The sequence below is a fragment of the Lissotriton helveticus genome, chromosome 2_1 (genome assembly GCF_964261635.1).
Source record: "Lissotriton helveticus chromosome 2_1, aLisHel1.1, whole genome shotgun sequence".
Taxonomy (NCBI): domain Eukaryota; kingdom Metazoa; phylum Chordata; class Amphibia; order Caudata; family Salamandridae; genus Lissotriton; species Lissotriton helveticus.
This window is the reverse complement of record NC_136059.1, coordinates 1384543245-1384567025: the sequence shown is the minus strand read 5'-3', so window position 1 is coordinate 1384567025 and position 23781 is coordinate 1384543245. Positions and strand designations below refer to the sequence as shown.

The window sequence follows — 23781 nt, the reverse complement described above, 5'->3', positions numbered from 1 at the left end:
TGAGGCCTAAATTATAGTAGCCTATCTACCTCATTATGTAAAAAAGACCAAAGTCTTTGCTCCAACCAATCAGCTCACAGCACCCTCTAGAACCCTCTCTGCAGAGCCAGCTCTCCTCAGATTTTCGTAGCACAAGTGGGAACAAGTATCCCAATCTTAGAGAACTGACTCTCCGGGGAGGAGGGTGGGTGCATGTGAATCTATGAAAGATACCAATACTGGATAACCGTAGTTACAGGTAAGTAACTTGTTTTCTTATCCAGTATTGGGGTATCTTTCATAGATTCACATGCCTGAATCAGAATAGCAAGCAGTAAACCTGGCAAAGTCGGTTGCGGATGGTGGGAGACTTATTACAGTGCACCCCCATGAATGTACCGTTAACAACCAACAATCGCCTAGAGATTGACCTATTAACAAGTCATCTTCCGAACCAACATAGAAATCATGCAATTTCCTACAGGAAAGGAACCTTAGTATCATGGAAACTCAGTATATGATAACATATGTCTGTATATCATAAACAACAACTTGAATTGTATGTACTTTTTCAGAAATAAGCCAACATTAGAACCTGAATGTATGGAAACATGTGGCGTAAAAAACGGTTTGGCCCACTGCCGCATCATTCTGCTTTGCTGATTGTAGGCAGTAATGTTTTGTAAACGTGTGGACATTCTTCCATGTCGCAGCACGGCAAATGTTTTCAAGCGTCACACCTGCAAACAAAGCTGCAGACGCTGCCACAGCTCTTGTGGAATGAGATCGAACAGACCTTGTCAATGGTCGGTTAGCCTTAATGTGACAGAACTGGATGGCAGAGGCTATCCAGCTAGAAAACGTAGCTTAAGTGACCACTATAACCAATGTAATCCGGCCATAAGTCGCAAACAGATGATCTGATTTTCTAAAAGTCTTGGTTCTCTGGAGTAGAAGTTTAAGCATCTTTTGATGTCTAAAGAATGCAATGTTCTGTCCGCTGGGGTTGAAGGATTTGGAAAGAAAACATGCATGTCCTTAATCTTACCGGTTCGTTAGAGTGAAATTGTGTCGGTACCCTAGAAATGAACCCAGGATTCGACCAAAGGGTGACATAGTTCCGAGGAAAATGTAAAAGTGAGGTGTTCCTTCTAGTGAAAGCTTAGATTTCACGAACCCTTTTTTCCAAAGTAAGAGCCAGTAAAAGAGCAACCTTCCAGGTGAGGAATCTGAGAGCTGGTTTATGGATCAGCTCAAATGTACACTGCATCAGCTGCACTAGCAATGCAGAGTGCTCACCCTGGGAGGGCGCTCGCACTGGAGAGAAAGGCTCGGAAAAGCCCTTTCATAAACTGTCTGACAAGCGCCGAAGAGCAGAAAAAAGAAAATTTTTAACTTTTCCTAATTCTGGAAAGAGCAGCAAGACACATTTTGTTTGTTGTAGAAAAACTAAGCCCAGACTTGGCTAGAAGAGCAGATAATGGAGAACTTGTTCTGCAGTAACTGTAATTGAGTGAATGGCTATCACCTCACACTAACCGCAAAATCGCTTCCATTTGAGGCGAGAAGCCTTGATTGTGCCTCGGGCACGAGAATTTGCCAACATTTCACAACAGTTCTTTGAAACGTTGATGCCCTTGAACTCTAATAAATGATAAGCTGTGCGTGCAATAGTAATGACTGTGGATCCGGACGAACCACTTGATCTCCGTCCCCTGCCAATATCGTAGGCCCAAGCCACAGCCGAATGGGCTTGTCTATATATAAACAATAGCAGACGTTCCGAGAACCAAAATTGGCCAACGGGGTGCAATCTGAATCAGATGGTAACCTTGCAGCTTCATCTTGCAGAACACCTTCGGAACCAATGGTATTGGGGGAAAACTCATACGCACAAACCCCTGACCCTAGCATGGACAGGGCATTCCCTCTTGATTCCTGTTAAGGAAACCTGCTGGCATAATATCGGCCGTCCTTGTTCTCTCTGAATGCAAAGGGATCCCGTGCCAGATTAACCCAAACTTGGAAAAACTGGGTTACCTGTCCCTTTCCCGGCGTCCACTCGTGACAGTCCGACTGAGACATGCTCAGAGCATTGTAGAGAGCCCTGACATGTGCGGCTCTCAAGACATCTTGTGCAATGCAACTCCTTCGCACAAATCCTGAACCTCGTGCGAGAGCATAGCAGATTTAGTTTCTCCTTGTGTATTGATATAATACATGCGGATGGTGTTTGCGGTCTGTCCTGGCACAGACGAACCCTCAATCCTCAAGAGGAATGCTAGGGGGGACAGAACAGCGTTGTGGAGCTCAAGCCTGTTGATCTGCTGTTGTCGTCTTTGAGACTATGTTCCTCGAATTCTGCAAATCCTGCTGATGACCTTCCCATCCTTCCATGGAGGCATCAATCGTTAAAATTAACCCTGGAATGGTTTGCAGGAACGTGCGACCCTGGGCTATATTCTCTGTCTGCGACCAGCAATGTACAGGATTGATCATGCACGGCGTAACCTTGATGGTATCGTCGAACGAACCCATAGGTTATTGATCTTGAAACTGTAGTTCTATCTGAAAAGGTGTCATTTTGAGCCCTGCTAATGAAATGAGATGTATCGCTGAAGAGCACATCTTCAGGAACGAAACAAACATTTGAACTGAAACTGACCTTATGAAGTTAACCTTGCCCATTTTTGAAAACACAACTGTTGGTCGTGTGACAAGAATGCTTTGTTGTGGATTGTGTCTAAACCTGCTCCGAGAAAATACATTTACTTGGAGAGGACCTAACTGCAATTTGCTGTCGTTGAGAATCAGCCCCAGAGAAAAAATGAGATGGGTACATCTACTGTGGCAATCCTGATTTCATGTTCAGAAGGACCTGTAAGCAGCCAATCGCCTAGACAGGGGAACACTTGCATTCCTCAAGATCTCAATGTTGCTGCCACTAGTACCAAGTACTTCGTGAAAGGCTCCTGGTGACGATCTCAGCCCAAACGGGAGCACTACGCACCTATAATGGGCGGCAGCCGCGTGAAAGCGAAGATATTCGTGCTGTTTGGGATGGACAAGTATGTGGAAATTCGCACCCTCTCCATCCAGAGAAGCCATAAAATATCCTTTGTTTAAATAACAAGTGTTATGAAAAACGAGGGGGAGGGGGACCCCTGGGCGGAGTAGGATATGGCTGATTGATGAATTCCAGGGAGTGGCCATTGGTTACTAGGTTTAGAACACATTGGTCCGATATAGTTCCTTGTTGCTTGGAAACAAAAACCTGAAACCTTCGGGAGAAAGTAGACAGACTATCTACGGAAAGATGCCTGGCTGCAAGACTATACTGAGATTGATACTGTTAATCCGATTGGGTTTGGTATGTTTCTCTTGATGAAAACCCCTTTATTCCGCTTCTCTGAAAGATCCGCGCCCATATTGAAGGGTGCTTAATGATCGTGCATTATCAGTGCCCGGTTTTATAACTAAGGGGGCTTCATTCAAATGTTTAGCAAACCGACAACTCTTCATCATAGGCCATGCCTAGAAACTTCGCTCAGGGCTGAAGGTAGCGGCTTTAAGCCATTCCTGGCGTGCACCTTCCAACAGAATCTTTCCTGCATCCAGCCTTCGGTTCTCAGGAATGAGGTCATTGAAATTCGCTATGTCCAACCACATTGGACGATCATAAAAACCGATGAAGGATAAAAGATTGTCAGCTCTACTAGAGGCCACTGCCAAAGTAGAGAAATTAGTTTTTTTTTTTTTTTTTTTTTTTTTTTTTTAATAAGGTTCAGACGACATCCTTCTTTGTAAGGCGGTGTGGAGATAGGTATTGCAGGATTTTAGATTGCTAATGAACAGTCTGTGAAGTTACTTAATCTGGGCGAACGATGGCCTATCAGATCGGAGGGGCTGCTAGTAGGTATACATAATTTCTATTCTATGCGCAGAAACACTGCTGGAATAGACTTAGTCTATTACAAGTACCACTCTCGTGATGCATACCTCCTCGAAACCATGAAGGATATATTCTGTTTGCCTGTAGCTGGCAGTCATAATCTAGCTGCTGCCCACTACATTAAGAATATATATGATGCTCTTACCGCTGAAGCCATCTCAGCCAATCTCATCATAGACTTTGTCGTAGACATGGTTATGTAAGCGGGGAAATTGCAGACTAGCACGACGTCATAGATGACCGTCATGAGCAACCCTTCCAAACGAGGCTGTCAGACGACAGCCATATACAATGCCATTGAAGATTAAGCATTCATAAGTGAGGGCATCCGTAGATGAGGGTAACAAATGGGGCCATTTGCCCTTCGTAGATGAGGCCATCGGTAGATGTGGCCATCGGTAGATGCGGCCATCGGTAGATGCGGCCATCGGTAGATGCGGCCATCAGGAGATGAGGCCAGTGGTAGATAAAACCACTGAGACAGAGCCATTGATAGACTAGGTCATAGGTAGACGAGGCCATTATTAGACACGGCCATTGGCATACAAGGCCATCATTCAAGCAAGCCCTTTACAGAGGAAGCCATTGGCAGACGAGGCCATAGGTAGACGAGGCCATTGTTAGAGAATGATGCTGTCATAGAAGACAGTCATAGCAATACCATCATAGATGAGGTTAAAATAGGTGATATCCTCCGTAGATGAGGCACTCATAGATGAGGCAATTGAATGATGGTCAGCCATAGATGATACCATGCATAGATGATGCCATGTGTATTGTAGACCATGCACAAATGAGGCCATATGTATATGAAGCTACCTTGATAAGGCTGTCATAGATGTCCGTCGAAGCTAGGCATTGCCATTGTAGATGACATTATCAAAGATCAGCAGTCATAGAGATGAGGCCGTCATCAATGTGCGGCCGTCGTCGACGACCGTCGTAGACGAGGCCCGTCGTCGACGACCGTCGTAGACGAGGCCCGTCGTAGACGAGGCCCGTCATAGACGAGGACCGTCGTAGACGAGGCCCGTCGTAGACGAGGACCGTCGTAGACGAGGCCCGTCGTCGACTACCGTCGTAGACGAGGCCCGTCGTAGATGAGGACCGTCGTCGACGACCGCCGTAGACGAGGCCCGTCGTCGACGACCGCCGTAGACGATGCAGTCGTCGACGACCGTCGTAGACGAAGCCGTCGTCGCTGATCGTCGTAGACGACCGTCGTAGACGAGGCTGTCGTCGACGACCACCGTAGATGAGGCGGTCGTCAACAACCCCCGTAGAAGAGGCCATCATCGACGACCATCGAGGAAGAGGCCGTCGTCGACGATCATCGTAGATGAGGATCAGTTTGGTGAGGCAGTAATATTAGAACATGGAGATATTTGTTATATACTCCTAATGTCCGGTCAAAAGGTCGTCTCTGATGTAGTGTCAGGGTTGAAAAAGGGAGTTGTATCCTCAGTTAGAAATGCCTATAAAGACTCAAGGTGAATCTTATGGCTTTAATGCGCGCCCTCAGTAGGCTCCTGGCGCGACTTCTCCCTTCGACCTCACCTCATCCTCCTCAGAAGTGGCAGGTTTTTATGCGCGCCCTCAGTAGGCTCCTGGCGCGACTTCTCCCTGCGACCTTTCCTCATCCTCCTCAGAAGTGGCAGGTAAAAGTCTCTGACCCAAAACGGCCTCAACTCTCAGAACGTGAGAGTGATTGAAGAAAAGGTTAGACATAAATCATAGTCTATTACCTTGGTTACTGCCATTCTGCCATAGTACCGCCTTAATTGGGTCAGAGAAATGAAGTATGTAATCCAAAAAGAAGTAAAACTGAAGAAAAAACTGAGCAGAGCTCAGGGAGACTCCCTTCACCCACGACGTGCGGTGAAAATCTGAGGAGAGCTGGCTCTGCAGAGAGGGTTCTAGAGGGTGCTGTGAGCTGATTGGTTGGAGCAAAGACTTTGGTCTTTTTTACATAATGAGGTAGATAGGCTACTATAATTTAGGCCTCAGGCCTATTCCTAGGGCCTACTACTACTACAAAGTGCTTTTTGCACTGCTTTTTTATTTACCGTGGGACTCCCGCCTCGTCGACGGGGAATGATTCAGGCATGTGAATCTATGAAAGATACCCCAATACTGGATAATATTTATTTTCTATTAAGTGCTGCAGTTGAGAATTTTTTGTAAACAATTTTTAATTTTTTTTACTGTAGTTATTTGAAATGTCAGTTTCCTGCAACCGAGTGGCACTAGCGTGATTTATTTGATGTATAAAGCACATTTGTACGGGTCGTACAATATACGCTTGTTTTGAAATATAGAGATTATGGTGGTTTGCATTCACGTACTTTGAGAGGGCTACAGTTGGATGAGAGGTTTAAATTTGCGCCAGTGAGATAGTGTGGTCGGCTGTGCATCCGTTTTACAGAACTTTGGTCAATCTGTAAATTGCATCTTCAAATAAAAGCATTTATTTATTTTTGTGTTTTTAAAGCGTTGTTGGGTAAGCTTTTCATCATCACAGTGTTATTAAAATAACTACGGTTGAAAAACTTCGAGATTTAAAGTAAGTGATATTTGTAAAAATAAATTATTTGCTGGGCTACATTACGGTGTGCATACCTTCTGCTGGACATGTATATTTATTCACGTTCTGTGCTGTTTCGCATCTGAGGCTGTGCCTTGTTGGAGCTTGCCTGGCGTTGAGGCGACACATGCTCCGACCAGCCCCTTCCCTTACCCACCCAGATAAAGCAGTCTGGACAGGAAGCTGCGAGAGGATAGAATAAATCAAGATGGCGAGGGAGCCACCCGAGCGTGGCATTGTTTCAGGGGTTACCAGGGCAGAGCGCGCTACATGGGGAGCAGGTGCGGGTATAGTCAGAGCGAAGGGACACGTGTGGGTTTCTCATGCTCTGGTGGGAGGCCCATGGGCTGTGCATGGATCTCAATGCGACACTGCCATGTGGCCGTGTAAACCGTGTCATCGCTTTTGTTAGTCCGACATAAGAGTGATGGCAAGATTTTGCAGCTGGTGTCGAGCCTCGATCCTTAGAGCAGCTCTTAGTTGTAAGCTTAAATGACAAAAGCGCCTTGTTTCATTTCTCCGGGAAAAAAAACGAAGGTCCTCGGGCCTGGGGCGTGAATGCGAGCGAGGGAGGGAGGAGGGAAGCCGGGAAGCCGGATGGGGGTGGCAGAGCCTGGGGAGTGAATGCGAGCGAGCGAGGAGGAAAGCCGGGAAGCCGGATGGGGGTGGGAGAGCCTGGGGATGTGGCCGTGTAAACCGTGTCATCGCTTTTGTTAGTCCGACATAAGAGTGATGGCAAGATTTTGCAGCTGGTGTCGAGCCTCGATCCTTAGAGCAGCTCTTAGTTGTAAGCTTAACTGACAAAAGCGCCTTGTTTCATTTCTCCGAAAAAAAACGAAGGTCCTCGGGCCTGGGGCGTGAATGCGAGCGAGCGAGGAGGGAAGCCGGATGGGGGTGGCAGAGCCTGGGGAGTGAATGCGAGCGAGCGAGGAGGGAAGCCGGGAAGCCGGATGGGGGTGGGAGAGCCTGGGGATGTGGCCGTGTAAACCGTGTCATCGCTTTTGTTAGTCCGACATAAGAGTGATGGCAAGATTTTGCAGCTGGTGTCGAGCCTCGATCCTTAGAGCAGCTCTTAGTTGTAAGCTTAAATGACAAAAGCGCCTTGTTTCATTTCTCCGAAAAAAAACCCGAAGGTCCTCGGGCCTGGGGCGTGAATGCGAGCGAGCGAGGAGGGAAGCCGGATGGGGGTGGCAGAGCCTGGGGAGTGAATGCGAGCGAGCGAGGAGGGAAGCCGGGAAGCCGGATGGGGGTGGGAGAGCCTGGGGAGTGAATGCGAGCGAGCGAGGAGGGAAGCCGGGAAGCCGGATGGGGGTGGGAGAGCCTGGGGCGTGAATGCGAGCGAGGGGAGGCAGGCAGATTAGGGAGATGCGCGTGCTTGTGTGGTCACGTGACCCGCTTTGTGGCCACGTGACCTCACATGCACTGTGAAGAAACGCCAGTGGTTTCACTAGCCGATCGAGCACTTGAATTCGATCCTATCCATTCCTGCGGAATGGGACAGGCTCGACCTAAAAAGAGGAATGGTGCCAATATAGGCTCTGCATGTCATTTCTGGAGCATAACAGTGTCATGTGTCACACGCAAAGGTACTAAACAACAAAAGAGTGCACCCACGTAACATGTAGGTTGTAGCATGCCCGTTCAGCAGCAAAACAGGATGGACCCGATGGTGAAGCATGCCGCCAAGGGGCAACCCTGGTAGGTGAGTGTTATATAAAAAAACAGTGTTTTTGTTTTCTCTGGGAGTTAGTCAATACAAACAGTAGAATCTCTCAATGGTTCTGATACATTACCAGCTGTCTTCACTGGCATAAACAGCTGTCAATCCTCCAAACTAGACCATGGGCTCTCGGCATAATGGTGGATAAGATTCAGGAGGTTGCAACTTGAAGTCCTCTGCAGAATATTGCCAAACATGACAGCCCACTCCAAAACAGTGACCACCATACACTAAGGGTGTAAGGGCTGCCACTACAGTTCGCTGCTTCAACAAGTGAGGTTGGCTCAACGTTCAAGGGAGCATCAGGAGCACCAATGGCAGTAACAGAGTGCTGGGTTGAGGTATTTTCAGAAGATATGCAGAATACATATGCCGGGTCAGTGCCGAGGAGGGATCATTTAGGGAAGCGACACGGCATGCCATGTCGGTTAGCTCCAAGTACACACATGCTCTTGATTTCACAACAATTACATCAGTCTGTAAAGGAGTGATAAAAAGCAATACCAGAAAGGAATCGTCATATGACGTCTGAGATACCGGCCTGCAAGAAATCCCCAGGCACCATATGGAAACCTACATCCCAGTCAGTTAATACCAATAAAAGTCCACACTACCGTCAGATGTGCACTACACATGTTGACAACGTAGGAAAATATATATTACACACACAATACTCGAAAAAATGAAATGGCCAAATGAATTAGAAATGATGGACCATAAACCTGTTTATCTGGAGTGTGCATTATACACTGATATCCAGTCCAAATAATCTCAGTTGTACCCTGAATTCAGTGCTTAGTTGACAAAACAAGATGGAAAGGACACAAAACTCAACATCATCATAAGTATAGAGACCCTGGTCTCTTTGTACAGTACTTTAACCACAGGTACTAAACAAGGTATAATAACAATTTACATGCAATATTACAATGTGCATAAAGAACGCTACCTGCTAGCTGAGCAGTCACAGCTTGAAATGGAAGTTGTTTGAACTTGTCTGAAAGGGGCTGTATTTTACTACAGCTGACAAGCTCATGTTTTCCATAATCCAACTGATAAAGAGATACAAGGCCATTAGTTAGGATCCCTCTTAACAGAGCTCTGTACCACCTAGAAAGAAAAAGATTTATAAATACCATGATGAAAAGGAGTACATTCACGATGATCTGACAAAACATATTTCAGTCTCAAATTCAGTTAAAAATGTTTATTCCAGAATTAATAACTGGATGTGATAGTCAATAGACACTCTCTTCAAACAGTTGTCCCACAAAATTAGATGTATAATGCACAGAATACGTTTATTTTCTTTCTTCACTTCACACAATTGGAACAATCATTAAAAGATATTTCAATAATGTTATTTGCTATACTGACTAAAAACGAGTATTTTAACAGAAGCTTAAATACATTATGGCATACTCAGCAAGGCAGTAATGAGGGCACAATGCATTAATTTTCCATCAAATCAGAAATGGACAGAACTGAACTGCAGGCTTTCTTCATGCATGTATCCTTGAGACAGTTGGAAGTTCATCAACCTCAGAAATTTAGCATCTATATAAAAATAAACATTGGGGGCGTGGCCAAGACCTCAACGGAGTAGGACGAGCGCGGCCGAGCTCCGTCCTCCAGGGCGGCTTAAGGCTAATTTCAGCACTTACTAGCGTGGGGGCACAGCCTCAGTCCCAGTCCTGCATTAGCCTATAGCCCGCTGCAGGATCGTCCCGAGGCGGAAGAGACCGCCTGCTGCAACAATCCTGCCCATCTTGCCTGAGGTCGCGGGATCGCTCTTCATCTGCCAGCGAGCCTGAGGACGGGCCAGTACAGGGCGTGGGGGTGTTGCTAAGGTGTATCCTCTTGTCCCACTGCCCCCGTTGCTGATGGCAGGCTGTGCTTGATGATCAGAGCGGGTCCGGGGGCTCCCTGAGACGCGGAGGCAGACTGGTGCAGGGACTTTGACCGCCATTTTGTTGGAGTCGGAGGGGCCTCTGTCTCCCCTACTGCATTGGCCCGTGGCGGCCTTCGGATGGTGCGTGAGGACTCTGGTGCTGAGGATCGCCCTGAGAAGGAGGAGATGGCCCGCTGCAGCGATCCCGCCCGCCATTTTGCCTGAGGTCGCGAGATCGCTCTCTATCTGTTAGCGAGCCGGAGGACGGGCCTGCATTGAGTGTAGGGGTGTGTCCTCCTGTCCCGCCACCCCCGCTCCGGACGGCAGCCGTCCTTGGTGGTTGGAACGGCTATCGGGTTCCCTGAGACGGCAGAGGCAGACGGCCCGCCATTTTGCTGGAGTTGGAGGAGTGATTCACCTCTGCCGGGAGCCAGAATCCTGACCACTGAGCGACAGAGTGTGGGAGTAGCTGGGGTAAGTCCTCTCACCCTGCGATCCCCACTCCTGCTACCAAGCTACACCGGGGGTCTTGCGCAGTAGTAAAGGAGCGGCCCGGACCCTGGTAGCAGGTGCCTGTCTGGGCTCAGCAGCTTCCCCTGGTCGCCCACCGGATCAGGTGGAGGTGGGGAGAATCTTGTGATGAGGAGTGACTGGTCTTGCGCCCCGTCGTACTTGGTGGTGCTTCACTGCTGCCCTCCCTCTGGACAGTTGTGGTGGGGGTGGGGGAACGCCGGCTAGTTTCCTTAGGCAACTCTGCTGGCGCTGAGGCCTAGGTAGGCATGTGAACCATTTCTTGCTGCGCCAAATAGGTATTCCTCTTCACGTTGCTCATGCCCTGAGCTGCTTTCTCCGCTCCTCCGCCTCTAGCCTTGTAAATTCGGGAGCTTCCCTGCCTTTACGACAGTGCTATCGCAGCACGGCCTGCGCGTTTGGTCTAGGCCCAGAGTGCCGAAGGGCTCGGGACGCGTGCGGGTGGCTGCGACGCGATTTTACCAGGGGAGGGGTGGAACTGTCCTCTACTGTTGCCCCTGTCCCCCGACAGTGATTCTGCAACATCTATTTCTTGCCTTGATTTTTCTAAGACTGGGCTACATAAGAGACTGGACCACTAAATGCCATCTGGGCTGCCTGCACCGACCTAGGACCTGGCCTACTATCTCATCTCGCACTAACGCTATCCTCTGAGGCCTTGGCCTGCTGTAGGGGGGGACTAAACGCCTGCAAGCGGCCAGTTTGAGTAGCCTAGCCAGGGACTGAAGTGACGAGAGACCTGGGCCCCTGCTGTACATGGTGTCTGTGCCTGGACCTGTAAATGTAAAAATTGATACTTGAATAGCGCACTACTCACCCGCAAGGGTCTCAAGGCGCTTGTACGAATACTGCTGTGGAACCCAGCCTGGCTTTCCCTGTGAGGTGTCCACTCCTGGGCACCTCCGAGGTGGAGGCCAGGCATCCTGAGCGTTGTGGGGGCCGTTGTGGAGATTAAGCAAGCTATTGCCCAGAGTTGCAGAGTGGGACTCTATGATTGGAATAGGCACCGAGGCGAGAATTATCAGGTCCAAGGAACTTTTTTTTTTAGCTCAAGAGCCGCCGAGGCGGGAATTGAACCCTGGTCCCGGGCCAGAGCTCTGCATCGAGGTCTGCCGCTCTAACCATTGAGCCACACTTCTCCCCATTGAGCCACACTTCTCCTGTAGTGTAGAAGGGCCCGGGCACCCCCTTTGCCTAATCCATGGGGCTCCGAGTTCTCATCGGGGCCCTACATGGCCTGACCACCCACTCTGTTAGTGCTAAATAGAGGCCCGACCCTTGAGATCTCTGGTGAGGCCGCCGGGTCTGCCCATCGCAATTGCAGTGCCTTTTGAATAGCTGTTTGACACTTCACTGGACATTAGCCGGACTGGACTCTGCTTGGTGGTACTCATCTGCAACCCCTACTCATGAGCTGTCCTTCCGTGTCGGAGGAGAAACCTCCTGGCTGGCCCCAGGTGAGCACTTTTCTGGGCTGTGCCCCCTGCACCAGAGCTATGACCAAAACCAGAACAGGGAAATCCGCGACAAAACCAACGTCCAAAGACACGTAGGTGGCGGACTTGTGGAATAAACGCACCCGACGCCCCCGCAGGAGGCTGTTGCGATGGCCACCAAGCTGGAGGAGGCTGAGCAAGGCCCTATCACACACGCGTTCATGTCCACCTTCTTCAAGAAATAAAACCCTAGGTTTTCGCTCTCAAGCTGGAGGTTAAGACTTGTCTTACAGACATTCGCCGCGATGTCACTGAACTCAGCGCTCCCGTGGACGACTTGGAACGCACTCTCGATTTGCGCATGGAAGACCAGGAGGAGCTCTGGCGTGGCGTCTCAGCACTGGGGGGGGGGGGGGGGGGGGGGGGGGCAATTTCAGCACGAGCTAAACAGCTGGAATTTAGCAGATTCTTTTCCAATTTGTATAGCCAGGGAGATACCAGTGTGGAACAGATAGACCCCTTTCTGGCAGCCTGTCCTTGGACGTCTTTACTTCCTTTTTATAAGCAGCAGCTGGAGGAACCCATCACAGCAAAGAAACTTCTGCAAGCATTGAAGAGCATGCCAGTGGGGAAATCGCCAGGCCCCGATGGCCTAACATTGGCATTTTAAAGCCTCTTTCTTCCAGAGCTTCAGACCCCTTTGCTGCTCCTCTTTAACTCCTTTGCAGAATCTGGGTCTGTGACCCAGACGATGGTTGAGGCAGAGATCGCGCTTGTACCCAAACCAGGGAAGGACCCTATTGCATGTGCCTCGTATAGGCCTATTTCTTTATTGAATATAGATGCTAAATTGTATACCAAAATTCTCACCCCCCGCCTTGGTCCCCACCTTCTAGGCCTATTAGAACCCGAACAGGTGGGCTCCATACAGGAGCGTCAGGTAGCTAACAATATTCAACGAATAGCTCATCTAGTACAAAAGGCTCAACATTACAATATACATGATTTCCTCCTCTCCCTTGACGCTGAGAAGGCCTTCAACCGGGTTGATTGGTCTTTTCTTCGGGCGGTGCTCCATCGTATAGGTCTTGGGGCGCTCATGATTGCACGAATTATGGCCCCATATGTGGCATTTGTGTTACTGGCCTCCTTACACCTTCCTTTTACATTTGCAGGGGCACGCGTCATGGGTGCCCACTTTCGCCTCTGCTTTTTGCTCTTGCTGTGGAACCCCTGGCGATCGCCATCCGCCAATCGGAGACTATCCGAGGCATTCGAATAGGGGGGACCGATCACAAGATTGCCCTTTTCGCCGACGATCTTCTCCTGACGCTCGTAGACCCAGTGAGTTCTCTTCCCGCACTTACAGACATTCTCTCTCAATTTGAACTAGTGTCTGGCCTTAAGATTAATCTTCCCAAATCTCATGCACTCAATCTTACCCTTCCCCCCAACAATTGGATGATTTGAGGGATGTTAATCCCTTCCAATGGGCCCCGCTCTCAATCCACTATTCTCAGGATTATTGTCACAGCTAGTCTAGACGCATGGAAACAAGCGAACTGGCCGGCCTGTTGAGCTTTAATATGTGCTTAACTTCGTCGCTGGAAATCGCTTCCCATCTCCTGGCTGGGCCGCCTTAATGCAGTTAAAATGACAATCTTACCGAAAGTCTGGTATCTTTCCCAGGTGCTCCCTACACCGATCCCTCATAGGGATATCCCAGGCCTCCAGCGAGAGATTACCATCTTCATTTGGGGAGGTGGTAGGCCACGCTTCCCACAAGGGTTTTAATGCTACCTCAAGAACAAGGAGGGCTGGCCTGCCCTGGTTTGCTCATCTATTACTGGGCATCTCACCCCCGCTACATATCGGAATGGGTGGTTCGCGAGAGCGAAAAACACTGGTTCCATATGGATAGGGCTGTGGCCTGTCGCCCGCTGTGGGATATGGCCTGGTTACAGAGAAGTGCTTGGCACCGTATGTGAGAAGTTGGCCTGATATATGATGCTCACTAGTTCTAGTGATCACCTCGTATCAGTCCAAACAACCCTTATGGTGATTGGTTGTAAGTCAACCTTATAGACCAGCTATCCTAATGGTAGCATGGACAAAGCAGTCTTAGGCTTAACTCTTTTGGCATGTGAAGCCAGCTGTTTTACCACAATATAACCCCTTGAATACCAGATGAAAGGACACCACACAGGTTGTTATGAAAATAAACAGTATATTTATTAATAACAAAACCTCTGAACTCTTTATGAGGTCAGAGGGCTAAGCACATGACAATCTCTTACGAAAAACAGTACAAGTTGCACAAAATTACAATGGTGCCCTAGGGGCCCGACAAACCATATACTAAGCAAGTGGAATGTGAAAGTCGATAAAAGGAATGGAGCTGTCCAGAGGCTGTAGGATCGATGGGACCACGCTATACTAACTTCAGGTAAGTAATAGGAGGCCCACGGAACGCGTGTGCATAGTGTGAACTCACACGCGAGATGTATAACAACGTCTATGGACAGTACAGTTCAAGTTAAAGGTAAGTACGGACAATCCTGAGTAGGTAGGACAACAACGACTGTGCAACTGGACACTAGGACAGTTAAACTACCCTTGAGCACCGAAATGCTCTTGTTACCTCACCCACGGGCCGCGGGTGCACAGGTGTCAAAGTGCGTCGGGTTCTCGCGTTGAAGTCATTGGAGCCTGAAAGAAAAGATGCTGCAGGCGACCAGGAGGAAGATGTCCGGTGCAATCCAAGGGTGGATTGTTGAAGAAGAAGACCTGAAAGCAGAGGGGACAATGTTCACAGTCACTAGCCAGTGACTGGAGTGGAACCAGGAAGGAACCAGATGTCGTCGTCGCGAACAGGTGAGGAGTGGACGCTTGACTCTGCAGCCACGTGGACCAGGAGGTGTCTTCGACGACCAGGATGGAGGCACGAGCTGTCCCACGCAGGCTCTCGCTGTCGGCGGTGTTGGATCCGGGTTTGGAGTCAACAGGCCTTGGCAAAGGTAACCCATGCGGTGAAGGGAGAAAGCGTCTGCTGCGGACTAGGAGAGTCCGGGGTGCCCCTCTTTTGGAAGGGAGCAAGGGCCAGTCTGGAGCAACCAGACCAGCAGCAAAGATTCAAAGGTTCGTCGTCTAGGAGGCCACTAGCCAGCCGGCAAGTGACCAGACAACGCGTTGAGCAGCAAACAAGCAGAAGGGCCCCACGCAGATCTCGTGGAAGCTGGAGGGCTGATCTTCGGTGCAGGAGCTGCTCGGGGCTGGGGCTTCTCAATCCCCAAAGCACTTGGTCGAGTTTACCTCGGGAGTCGTGCTGGAAGCGAAGTGCAGGTTCGTTCAAGATGGTCGGTCCCACGTGTCTCGTCGCACCCACGGGTCTCAGCTTTGCTGTAGATGTGAGTTGAGGTTGGAGAGGTCTGGGAATCCGGGTCTCGTCGGGCTCTGAAGTCTGGATCCTCGAGGGAAGACGACAAAGTGAAGCCGCTGGACGCTTGATGGTGCCTGCAGTTGCAGGGTGGACACTCCTTGCCCACAAGGGAGATTCTTCAGTCTTCTGTGGAGCAGAACGTCAAAGGCCAGAGTTTCTTCTTGTTGAATAGTTCAGGATAATCTAATTTGGAATGGGACCAGCTCCTACCTTTATTCGCCTAAAGGGGGCTGCACTACTGACTAGGTCACTCCCCTGGGTGGGACCAGGAAGGGGGGTGGTTACACCCCCTATCCTTTGTCCGGTTTCCCGCCAGAGCTGGGGCTGGGATGCCTCAGCAACTGGTTTGAACCGGTGTATGCACAGGGCACCTTGTGTGCCCCAGGCATGTCTCATTCCTTTCAGGCCTCCCTACCTCAATACACAAAATCCTGTCTGGGGTGGTGCTAGCACCTCCCAAGGCAGGAAACCCTTTGTCCAAGCCATCCTCGTTGGAAGGACACCCAGCAGCAGGAGGTCAGACTTGTGTCTGTGGTGGCAGCATCCATTTTGTGATGCTGAGGCTCGAGTTAACTTTAACCGGGGTTCACAGTTACATACATGTTGTGTCCCTCTAGAAGGTTGGAATGCTACCCCCGTCGCCAGAATTGGCGAGGGGGTAGTATTCCAAATCGTAGGACACCTTACTCGACATGTTTTGATAATGTTATACCAGAGTTAGCATTTAACCGCGAGGTTGATAATGCACTTAAGAGTATATGGTATAGCGTTATCATGGAACAGCTATTAGGACTTGGTTCCGCAAGCTGCAAACGGGCTCAGCTCATGCCAGAGCACCATCTCACATAATTCCAAGCACTCTGCCTTCAGGATTGATAAGGCCTTCCATAGGAGTGACTGATAGGAGTATATGTGTCCATTTTAGGGTTAGATATAGGTATACTATATCTACAGCAAAGGGTGTTTACACCACCTTGCCCCAGCTGTCATGCAGCCAGTTGTGTCAGATTTAGATGGCCAGCCAGGGGTGGCATAATACATGCTTCAGCCCCTGGTAGGCCCTGGGTACACCTAGGCCCTGGGTACAGGGACTGATAAGGTGGCCCAGTACCAATTGGTAAATGCACCTAAAGTACATGTTGTCAATTTAGAGAGTGAACAGCTAGGCTGTGGGTCTGATTAGCAGGCCCACAGCCAGGGAAAGTCGTAAACCAGTGAAGCAAAAAGCAAAAATCTGGGGTGACCATAGGATTGCAGACCCCACTCTCCTACATAACCCCCCCCCCCCCCCAAAACTTAGGGACATTAAACTAACCTTGACCAGGTGAGTCTTCCTGTTCTAAGTGGAAATACCTGGGGAGACCATCTGCATTGCCATGGTCAGTCCCTGGTCTGTGCTCCACTGTAAAGTCCATCCCCTGTAGGGAAATGGACCACCTAAGAAGTTTGGGGTTTTCACCCTTCATCTGATTTAGCCATAAGAGGGGCTTATGGTCAGTCTGAATCTTGAAGTGAGTTCCAAACAAGTATTGCCTCAACTTCTTCAGGGCCCAAACCACAGAAAGGCCTCCCTCTCAATAGCTGACCAACGTTTCTCTCTAGGGGTCAGCCTTCTGCTTATAAAAGCAATGGGCTGGTCATGACCATCAATATTCAGTTGAGAAAGAACAGCTCCCACACCCAACTCAGATGCATCTGTTTTGACAATGAAGGTTTTGGAGTAGTCAGGACTCTTGAGAATAGGTGCAGTACACATGGCCTGCTTTAGGTCATCAAATGCCTTCTGACAGCTAACTGTCCACTGAACTTTCTTTGGCATTTTCTTGCTTGTCAAGTCATTAAGTGGTGTAACAATGGACCCATAATTTTTGACAAACTTCCTATAGTAAACCGACAGGCCCAAGAAAGCTCTGACCTGTGTCTAGGTGGTTGGAGGAGCCCAGTCCTTTATGGCCTGTATCTTGCTCTCCAGTGGTTGAACCTGGCCTCCACCGACAAGGTGGCCCAGGTACACAACCTGACTCTGCCCTACCTGGCACTTAGTAGCCTTGATAGTGAGGCCTGCCTTTTGCAGGGTCTCCAAAACTTTCCTCAGGTGGATCAGGTGATCCTCCCAGGTGGAGCTAAAGACAGCAATATCATCTAGATATGCTGCACAGAAGTCATCCAACCCAGTGAGAACTCACCAACCTTTGAAAAGTGGCAGGTGCCTTTTTCAAACCAAAGGGCATCACCACAAATTGGTAATGACCTCCTGGGGTAGAAAATGCTGTTTTGGCCTTGGCATCCTCAGCTAACCTGATCTGCCAATAACAAGCTGTTAGGTCAAATGTACTTAAGAAAGTTGCAGAAGCCAACTTGTCTATCAGTTCATCTGCCCTAGGTATTGGATGGGCATCTGTCTTAGTGACAGCATTGAGACCCCTGTAGTCTACACAAAACCTCATCTCTCTCTTACCATCCTGGGTGTGAGGGTTAGGCACTAGAACTACAGGACTAGCCCAAGGGCTCTCTGAGGGTTCAATGACTCCCAATTCCAACATCTTTTGGACTTCTTTTTTTATACAGTCCCTGATGTGGTCAGGTTGCCTGTAGATTTTACTCTTGACAGGCAGACTGTCACCAGTGTCCACCTCATGGGTGCAGCAGTTTGTCTGACTGGGGGTCAGTGAAAACATTTGCCTGAAGGATTGAAGAACCTGTTTACAATCTTCATGTTGATGTTCAGAGAGGCTGTCAGAAAAGACTACACCATCTACTGACCCATCATCAGGGTTCTGAGTGAGCAGGTCTGGGAGAGGGCCACTCTCTTCCTCCTGCCCCTCATCTGTGGCCATGAGCAAGCCCATGTCCTCCCTGTTGACAAATGCTTTGAGCCTGTTTACATGAAGCACCCTGTGGGGGCTCCTGGGAGTTCCCATGTCCACCAAGTAGGTGACCTCTCCCTTTTGCTCAATGATGGTATGGGGTCCAGACCATTTGTCTTGGAGAGCTGATGGGGCCACTGGCTCCGACACCCACACCTTCTGTCCTGCATGGTAAACAGTTAGGACAGCCTTTTGGTCATGCCAAGCTTTTTGAAGTTCTTGGCTGGCCTCAAGGTTTTTAGATGCCTTCTCCATGTACTCTGCCATCCTGGAGCGGAGACCAAGTACATAGTCCACTATGTCAAGCTTAGGCTTTTTGAGAGGTAACTCCCATCCTTCCTTCACAAGACATAGGGGTCCTCTTACAGGATGCCCAAACAGAAGCTCAAAAGGGCTGTAACCAACCCTCTTCCGTGGGACCTCTCTGTAAGCAAACAGGAGGCAGGGTAAAAGGATGCCCCATCTTCGCCTAAGCTTTTCAGGTAACCCTTTTATCATCCCTTTGAGGGTCTTGTTGAATCTCTCAACAAGCCCATTGCATTGTGGGTGATAGGGTGTGGTAAATTTGTAATTTACTCCACACTCCTTCCACATAGCAGTCAAGTATCCTGACATGAAGTTTACACCTCTGTCAGAGACAACCTCCTTAGGAAACCCTACTCTGGAGAAAACTCCAAGTAGGGCCCTGGCCACAACAGGAGCTGTAGTGGTCCTAAGGGGAATAGCTTCTGGATACCTGGTGGCATGATCCACTACCACCAGTATAAATCTGTGCCCAGATGCTGTTGGGGGGTCCATTGGTCCAACAATGTCTATCCCCACTCTCTCAAAGGGTACTCCCTCCACAGGTAGTGGTATGAGGGGGGCCTTTGTTGTGCCACCTGATTTGCCACTGGCTTGGCAGGTGACACATGAGCGACAAAACTCTTTAGTGTCTTCAGACATATGAGGCCAGTGAAAGTGTGGGGCAAGCCTGTCCCAAGTCTTGTTCTGGCCTATGTGACCTGCAAGGGGAATCTCATGGGCTAAGGTGAGAAGGAAACCTCTAAGAGACAAGGGGATGACCAGCCTCCTGGTAGCACCAGGCTTGGGGTCTCTTGCCTCAGAGTATAGGAGTCCATCTTCCCAATATACTTTATGGGCACCTGTAGCATTCCCTGCAGCCTCAGCAGCAGCCTGCTGTCTGAGGGTTTCAAGAGAGGAACAATCTAATTGGGCCTGCCTCAAGTCTGCCCTGGAAGGTCCCCCTGTCCCAAGAAACTCAACCTGATCAGGTTAAAGCTCTTCTAGGACAGTTCCTTCTGGGGTCTCTGGGTCAGCCTCCTGAGAGGGCTGATCCTCAACCTGAGGCAGGGGGGAGCTCTGCCTTAACCCTACCATTCCTTCTCTTGGGTAGTGTCTGGTCCATTCTTCCAGGATCCAGCACTTGTTCAGCTGGGCATTTCTTGGCCTGTGACCTAGTCACAGCAAGGACATGTGACGAGAGACCTAGTATTTCTACATGAGTCCTGTACTCCACATCTGACCACAGTGAGGATTCCAAATCATTCCCCAAAAGACAATCTACTGGGAGGTCTGAACTAACTACAACCCTTTTGAGGCCAGTTACCCCTCCCCAGGAGAAATGAACAACTGCCATACTGTGATTGGTAGCGACATTGCTAGCATTGGTCACTAGGTAATCTGAACCTAGCATGATCTGGTCAGGGTCCACAAATGTTGGTGTCACCATGGTGACACTGGCACATGTGTCCCTGTAGGCCTGAGCCATTTTTCCATTGATTAAAGGCGTTTGTCTGTATTTGCCCAGAGTACTAGGACTTACAGTAGGGGTCATATCCATGTCCCCAGTACAAACAAGAACTGCCTGAGTAGAAATTCTAACTAAGTCAGAACCCACCTCAGTTCCCAGGGTTAACCCAACTATAGCCTTGGGAGGTACACTACCACTACTAACTGTACTAAGGGGTGCAGGTGTCTTAGGGACAGTAGTGGTAGGAGTTTGGCCTTTCTTGGTGCACTCACTAAACCAGTGAGTCTTACTTTTACAGTATTGGCACCATGGTTTCTTAGGACCATCATTCTTCTTCTTTTGGGAAGTTTGGGACCCACCCTCCTTAGGTTGTTGGGGCCCTGTTGAAGACTTCTGGTCATTTTGCTTATTCTCATTACCCTTCTGGTCTGCTTTCTTCTGGCCACCACCCTGGTTCTGGTGCTTGACCCTTGTTCTGACCCATCTGTCTGCCTTCTTTCCCAATTCTTGGGGAGAGGTCAGATCTGAGTCAATCAAGTGCTGATGCAACAACTGGTTCTGACAATTATTTAAGATTTGTTCTCTCATAATTAGATTATACAATCCTGTGTAATCAGTAACTTTACTTCCCAGTAACCAGCCCTCCAGAGCCTTAGTGGCACAATCAACAAAGTCAGTCCAATCTTGAGCCTGAGTTTTGTGGGTATCCCTGAACATCAACCTGTACTGTTCAGTGGTTAAGCCAAACCCATCAAACAGAGCAGTTTTCAAGACTTGGTCATCATTAGCATCCTCATCTCTAACAGTGAGGAGCTTGTCTCTACCTTTACCTTCAAAGGAGAGCCACAATATAGCTGCCCACTGACTCTGGGGTACCTGCTGTACTTTGCAGGCTCTCTCCAAAGCAGGTATCCACTTGTGGATATCATCTCCTGTCTTATAGGAGGGCACTATTTTACTCAGGTGTCTATTATCAAAACTCCTGTCTCTATCCCTAGGGATATTGCTGCCACCAGTGGGGACTACCCCACTCAACTGTTGCTCTCTAGCAAAGGCAAGCTTTTCTTTGGCAAGGGCAAGTTCTTCCCTCTGGATCCTCAGATTAGCCTGCTTGACCCTTGCTTCATGCTCTCTCCTCTGAGGGGAAGTCATTCTCCTCTGAGCAGAGGCATGAGAGTGCCCAGATCTATTGGAGTCCCTAGAATGAGACCTATCTCTTCTAACTCCATAGTTAGGCCTGCTCAGGGTCAGTACTGGGGGTCCCCCAGATCCTTCCCTATGTAGGTCTAAGTTGGCCCTTGTGAGTCTGCTGACTATTACAGAACCATTGTCTGCCTCATCCCCAGATTGTTCTTCTTCTTCCTCCTCCTCTTCTACATTCTCTGTTTCAGGGAGGTCTGGATCTCCAAGAGTACCTTCTAAGGGGGGCATGCTCCTATCTGGATTAGAGGGGTCTGTGTTTGCAGCCCTTCTGGCATCATATGTCTCTAAGAGACCTAACAGAAAAGGAGTGGTAGGGTTAGAACCCTGTTTCAATTTCCTGGAGGTACATAATTGTCTCATTGTAGGAAGGAGGATATCTGACTATGGTTACCCCCAACTTTTTGCCTGGTGTTTTGCTGGTTTTTGACTTAGTTGGCCTGGGATCCTGCTATTCAGGACCCCAGGCTTCCTGCTCTCTCTGTTAAAATGGACTCCATGTACTTTAGGTGCATTTACCAATTGGTACTGGGCCACCTTATCAGTCCCTGTACCCAGGGCATAGGTGTACCCAGGGGCTGAAGCATGTATTATGCCACCCCTGGCTGGCCATCTAAATCTGACACAACTGGCTGCATGACAGCTGGGGCAAGGTGGTGTACACACCCTTTGCTGTAGATATAGTATACCTATATCTAACCCTAAAATGGACACATATATTACTATCAGTCACTGATATGGAAGGACTTATCAATCCTGAAGGCAGAGTGCTTGGAATTATGTGGAGAATAAAGGTAGGAGCTGGTCCCATTCCAAATTAGATTATCCTGAACTATTCATCAAGAAGAAACTCTGGCCTTCGACGTTCTGCTCCACAGAAGACTGAAGAATCTCCCTTGTGGACAAGGAGTGTCCACCCTGCAACTGCAGGCACCATCAAGCGTCCAGCGGCTTCACTTTGTCCTCTTCCCTCGAGGATCCAGACTTCAGAGCCCGACGAGACCCGGATTTCCAGACTTCTCAGACCTCAACCTGCATCTACAGCAAAGCTGAGACCCGTGGGACCGGCCATCTTGAACGAACCTGCACTTCGCTTCCAGCACGACTCCCGAGGTAAACTCGACCAAGTGCTTTGGGGACTGAGAAGCCCCAGCCCCGAGCAGCCCCTGCACCGAAGATTAGCCCTCCAGCATCCACGAGATCTGCGTGGGGGCCCTTCTGCTTGGTTCCTGCTCGACGAGTTGTCTGGTCACTTGCCGGCTGGCTAGTGGCCTCCTAGACGACGAACCTGTGAATTTCCACTGCTAATCTGGTTGCTCCAGATTGGCCCTTGCTCCCTTCCAAAAGAGGGGCACCCCGGACTCTTCTAGTCCGCACCAGACGCTTTCTTCACTCACCGCGTGGGTTGCCTTTGCCAAGGCCTGTGGCCTCCAATCCCGGATCCAACACCGCCGACAGCGAGAGCCTGCGTGGGACAGCTCGTGCCTCCATCCTGGTCGTCGAAGACACCTCCTGGTCCACGTGGCTGCAGAGTCAAGCGTCCACTCTTCACCTGATCGCGACGACGACATCTGGTTCCACTCCAGTCACTGGCTAGTGACTGTGAACATTGACCCCTCTTCTTTCAGGTCACTTTCTTCAACAATCCACCCTTGGATTGCACCGGACATCTTCCTCCTGGTCGCCTGCAGCATCTTTTCTTTCAGGCTCCATAGACTTCAACGCGAGAACCCGACGCACTTTGACAACTATGCACCCGCAGCCCGTGGGTGAGGTAAGGAGAGCATTTCGGTGCTCAAGGGTAGTTTAACTGTCCTAGTGTCCAGTTGCACAGTCGTTTTAGTCCTACCTAGTCAGGATTGTCCGTATTCACCTTTAACTTGTACTGTACTGTCCATAGACGTTGTTACGCATCTCGCGTGTGAGTTCACACTCTGCACACGCGTTCCGAGGGCCTCCTATTACTTACCTGAAGTTAGTATAGCGTGGTCCCATCGATCCTACAGCCTCTGGACATTCCTTTTATCGACTTTCACATTCCACTTACTTAGTATATGGTTTGTCGTGCCCCTAGGGCACCATTGTAATTTTGTGCGACTTGTAGTATTTTTCGTAAGAGATTGTCATGTACTTAGCCCTCTGACCTCATAAAGAGTTCAGAGGTGTTGTTATTAATAAATAGACTTTATTTTCATAACAACCTGTGTGGTGTCCTTTCACTTGGTATTGAAGGGGTTATATTGTGGTAAAACAGCTGGCTTCACATGCCAAAAGAGTTTAGCCTAAGACTGCTTTGTCCATGCTACCATTAGGATAGCTGGTCTATAAGGTTGACTTACAACCAATCACCATAAGGGTTGTTTGGACTGATACAAGGTGATCACTAGAACTAGTGAGTATCATATATCAGGCCAACTTCTCACACTCAT

At 49.2% G+C, this 23781-nt stretch overlaps 1 protein-coding gene across 2 annotated transcripts in view; it reads right to left on the bottom strand.

Moving 5' to 3' along the window:
* TDRD7 (tudor domain containing 7) overlaps nt 1-23781 on the bottom strand; it is a 1293444-nt gene that overhangs the window by 15924 nt on the left and 1253739 nt on the right. For both annotated transcript variants that reach the window (XM_078676318.1, XM_078676319.1), the window contains exon 16: nt 9185-9345. In XM_078676318.1, coding sequence (XP_078532444.1) covers nt 9185-9345 — 161 coding nt within the window. The remainder of the gene's footprint in view (nt 1-9184; nt 9346-23781) is intronic.